The 4,078-nt window shown below is 39.2% G+C and overlaps 1 protein-coding gene across 1 annotated transcript in view; it reads left to right on the top strand.

Moving 5' to 3' along the window:
* Positions 1–4,078, top strand: part of LOC102821257 (24-hydroxycholesterol 7-alpha-hydroxylase-like) — a 95,998-nt gene that overhangs the window by 63,084 nt on the left and 28,836 nt on the right. The window contains exon 8 of the mRNA XM_006860607.1: positions 3,468–3,563. Within this exon, the coding sequence (XP_006860669.1) occupies positions 3,468–3,563 (96 nt within the window). The remainder of the gene's footprint in view (positions 1–3,467; positions 3,564–4,078) is intronic.

Here is a 4,078-nt window from a genome sequence, read left to right as displayed (position 1 = left end):
TAATTGTTATCATGACTAATTGCAACTGTCACAATTGCAAAGGTAGACATTTTGTAACAAAAACTGGGGAGTAGTTAGCTTACAGCCCAGAAATACAGGAACCTAGGAACCTAGGAACCTTATCCAGAGAAGCAGGGACACAAGAGATGGAAGCAGAGATGGGAACATGGAAAGAGGGAACACCTGAGGACTCTAGATTGATGGAAAGAGAAGGAATGAGTGCTGGTGGCCAGGAGGCAGGCTTCTAGCATGTGTCCTTTGGTTGTTTAAATTATTACATATTGCTGGGTGTTTCTGTGTTCATCCCTCTCCCCCAAAAAACAAAACAAACAACTAAATTGTATTGCTGCCTTAATAGTACCCAATCCTACACCTGATGTGAGGATATAAGTTTGATTTTATAAATAGTACCTGTAGAGAATCACTTATATCATTGATATTTCTTTGGAAGACAAATCAACAATACAAGTATATTTTCCTTGCATAAGTACCTGCTTTTTTCCTGAATTTTAAAAATACTGAAATAAGAAAGGAGTAGCGTAAAAGAAGAGAAGGGATGGTGGTTGTCTGAGCAGCAGAGTTCTGGCTTGCTGACACCCTCAGCAAGACTCATTGATCTTGGAGATTCTCACTCTCCTTTACTAAACAACGGTGATTCACACAGTGTTACACAGCCGCTGTGGCAAAGTTAATAGGGATCTAGATTCCCCTAACATTTCTTCCTTCCTTCAGCAATTTCTTGGTGTACTGCAAGCTAAAATATTAAGTGAGCTTTTCGTACACTTATGAGAACGAGAAACAAACAAAGGGTGGTTAGCACGGAATTAAAAGTGGACACTTGTGTTTCTTTCAAAAAGAAAGAAAGAACCTATGATGGTTACAGGGTTTGGGGGAGGGAAAATTATTCGTGGGCTACAGAGTAGACACCATGTTAACATGGGTGACAGGGTAGGCAATGTACAACAAGAGGAAAGTTAACAGAGGAAAGACAAGATAGCAAGAGACAGAGGGAGGAATGCAACAGTGAATAGAGGAAAATACTGTCACCTATTGGTACATGGAGTGAATTGCAATTTTTTGGATGTATAACGGATGATCTGCTCTGTAAATTTTCATTCAATTCACAATAAAAAGTTAAATAATAATTAATGAAACCATAGGAGGATAAACAAATTTAATTGTGTCATATCAAAAGTTAGCATATCCTATTTTAGAAGCATAACTCAAATGTAAACAAAAATTAAGAAAAATTCTATATAATTAAAACTCATAAGGAGCTCTGGTAGTGTAGTGCTTACAAATCGGGCTGTGAACCACAAGGTCAGCAGTTCGAAACTACCAGCTGTTCTGTGGGAGAAAGATGAGACTTTCTGCTGCTGTATAGATTTACAGCCTCAGAAACCGTGTACAGGGTTGCTATGAGTCGGAACCAACTCCATGGCACATAACCACCACCACCACCAATTCAAACCCATTGGTAAATAAAGAAAGGAGCTCTGGTAGGGTAGTGGGTACAAATCGGGCTGCTAACCTCAGGGTCAGCAGTTCGAAACTACCAGCTGTTCCACGGGAGAAAGATGAGGCTTTCTGCTCCTGTATAGATTTATAGCCTTAGAAACACTGTACAGGGTCGCTATGAGTCGGAACTGACTCCACAGCACATTGCAAGAAAAATGGGTAAATAATCTTAATATTTAAAGAATTCATACAGGTAAATAAGTAAAGCACTGATAGGACATAGATTAACAGAGTTGTTATTGTTGTTGTTAAGTGCCATCGAGTTGGTTCCGGCCCATAACAAACCTGTATAGGCTTTCCAAGGAGCAGCTGGTGAGATTGAACTGCTGAGATTAATGAGAAGAGAATATAAGTACAGAAGTTTATAGGAGAAAATGACTTGTTGACGTAGAAAATTGTTCAACAAAGTAATAAAATTTTGAATAGCAATGAAACTGACACTCTTACATATTGCAGTTAGAAACATATTTTGCTACAAAATTTGAGTATAGTTGAATAACATGAATTAAGAACTTTGAAAATATGCCTGTCCACTGCCTTATGAACTTCTGGGATCTGTGATAAGATTGATATGAAATTTGCTTTGTGGAACAAGATGCTCATGATGACATTATATATTATAGAAGAAAACATATGGAAACGATTACGTTAATCATCATTTCATCTGCTCACTGAAAGGTGAACTATGATTGGAGAGAAACATTCATTATGCTTATACAGTGAAAAGAAAACCTATGCATGTTATAATGTTAAGTGTGTCCTGATCTGGGATCCACTGTGTTTTCTATCATGAGGGGCACTTACTGAAAACTCAAATTGTTGTTGTTAAGTGCCGTCAGTCATTTCTGACTCATAGTGACTCTGTATAGTGTTTCCAAAGAGTGGCTGGTGAGTTTGAATCACTGCCCTTGTGGTCCAAGCTGACCTTGCAGTCCAGTGCTTTATCCCACAGTGCCACACTAGGAAAACCCAAATATAACAGCAAAAACTACATTAGAGTGGACTTACACTAGACTTTAAGGAGTCCTGGTGGTACAGCAGTTAAGCACTGGACTGCTCCAAAAGGTTGGTGGTTGAAAACCATCCGTGGCTCCGCTCCATTGGGAAAAGACTTAACATTGTGCCCCTGTAAAGATGATAGCCTCTGTCACATGGGGTTGCTATGGGTTGAAATTGACTCAGTAGCACCCAACAACAACAATATATTGATTCTAACATTTGGAGGTGGGCCTGATACTTCCCCCAGGATACCAAATATATAAGACCCCTTTTGGTGCAGTGATTACATGCTTGGCTGTTAACCAGAAGGTCAGTGGTTCAAACCCACCAGCTGCTCCATTTAGCAGTGTGCCCCCATGATTACAGCCTTGGACATACTATGAGGGCAGTTCTACTCTGCACTATACAGTAGATATGAGTTGGAACCCACTCTTGGTTTTAGCCAAATATATATGCATTCCAAACTACCAGCTGTTCCGTGGGAGAAAAATGAGGCTTTCTGCTTTTGCAAAGACTTACAGCCTCGGAAACCCTGTACAGGGTTGCTATGAGTTGGAATTGACTCCATGGTACATCACCACCACCATGTTGTTGGTAAGTGCTGTTGAGTCAGTTCCGACTCACAGCCCCTGTATGTATAGGGTTTCTGGGAAGTGGCTGGTGGGTTTGAACCGCTGACTTTGTGGTTCACAGTCCAGTGCTTATCCTACAGCACTATACCAGGGCTCCAAATATATATGCATATGTAATTAATAATCATAATTAGAAAACAGTCATTACCTAAACTGTAAAGTAGAAATGAGCCACCAGGAAAGAGTTGCATTTTCTCACCATCAATTATAAAATGTATATGTCTTTACCACAATATAATTGCAGCATTTATTTTTCATGACTTAGATGCTCTTTAAATCAGCTTGAAAACATGATTTGGAACCTACTTTCTCTCTTAGAATTACACTGTTCCTGCTGGTGACTTGTTGCTGCTGTCCCCATTTTGGCTACATAGGAATCCAAAGTATTTTCCTGAACCTGAATCTTTCAAACCTGTAAGTTCTTACTTTAAATATGCATTATCCTTTTACATTAATTTCTTTTTATTCACGGATGATGAATCAATAAATTGACTAGGATCATATCAATAAGCAACAGTATTTCTCTGGTAACTAAGAATCAAGTTGGTTACAAATTGCAGACTAGATTACTAATATAGAAAACTCTATGGAATAAGTGTCCCCTACTTTAAAACAGTTTCCACTTAAAACCACATGGCCACCATTCATCTGTCAGTTTGTCGTACTACGGTGACTTGTAAGTTGCTGTGATTCTGAAAGCTGTGTGTCTGGTATTTTAAATACCAGCAGGGTCACCCATGGTTGATAGGTTTCAGATAAACTTCTAGATGAAGACAAACTAGGAAGAAGGAGTGACAAACTACTTCCAAATATTTAGTCACTGTAAACCTTAAGAATAGCAGAGAAACACTGTCAGATATAGTGCCGGAAAATGAGCCCCTCAGGTTGGAAGGCACTCAAAATGCAACTGGGAAAGAGCTGCCTCCTCA

The sequence above is a fragment of the Chrysochloris asiatica genome, unplaced genomic scaffold, assembly GCF_000296735.1.
Source record: "Chrysochloris asiatica unplaced genomic scaffold, ChrAsi1.0 scaffold00038, whole genome shotgun sequence".
In the NCBI taxonomy this organism is placed as follows: domain Eukaryota; kingdom Metazoa; phylum Chordata; class Mammalia; order Afrosoricida; family Chrysochloridae; genus Chrysochloris; species Chrysochloris asiatica.
The sequence above is the reverse complement of the archived record's forward strand: the minus strand, read 5'-3'. Positions and strand labels throughout refer to the sequence as shown.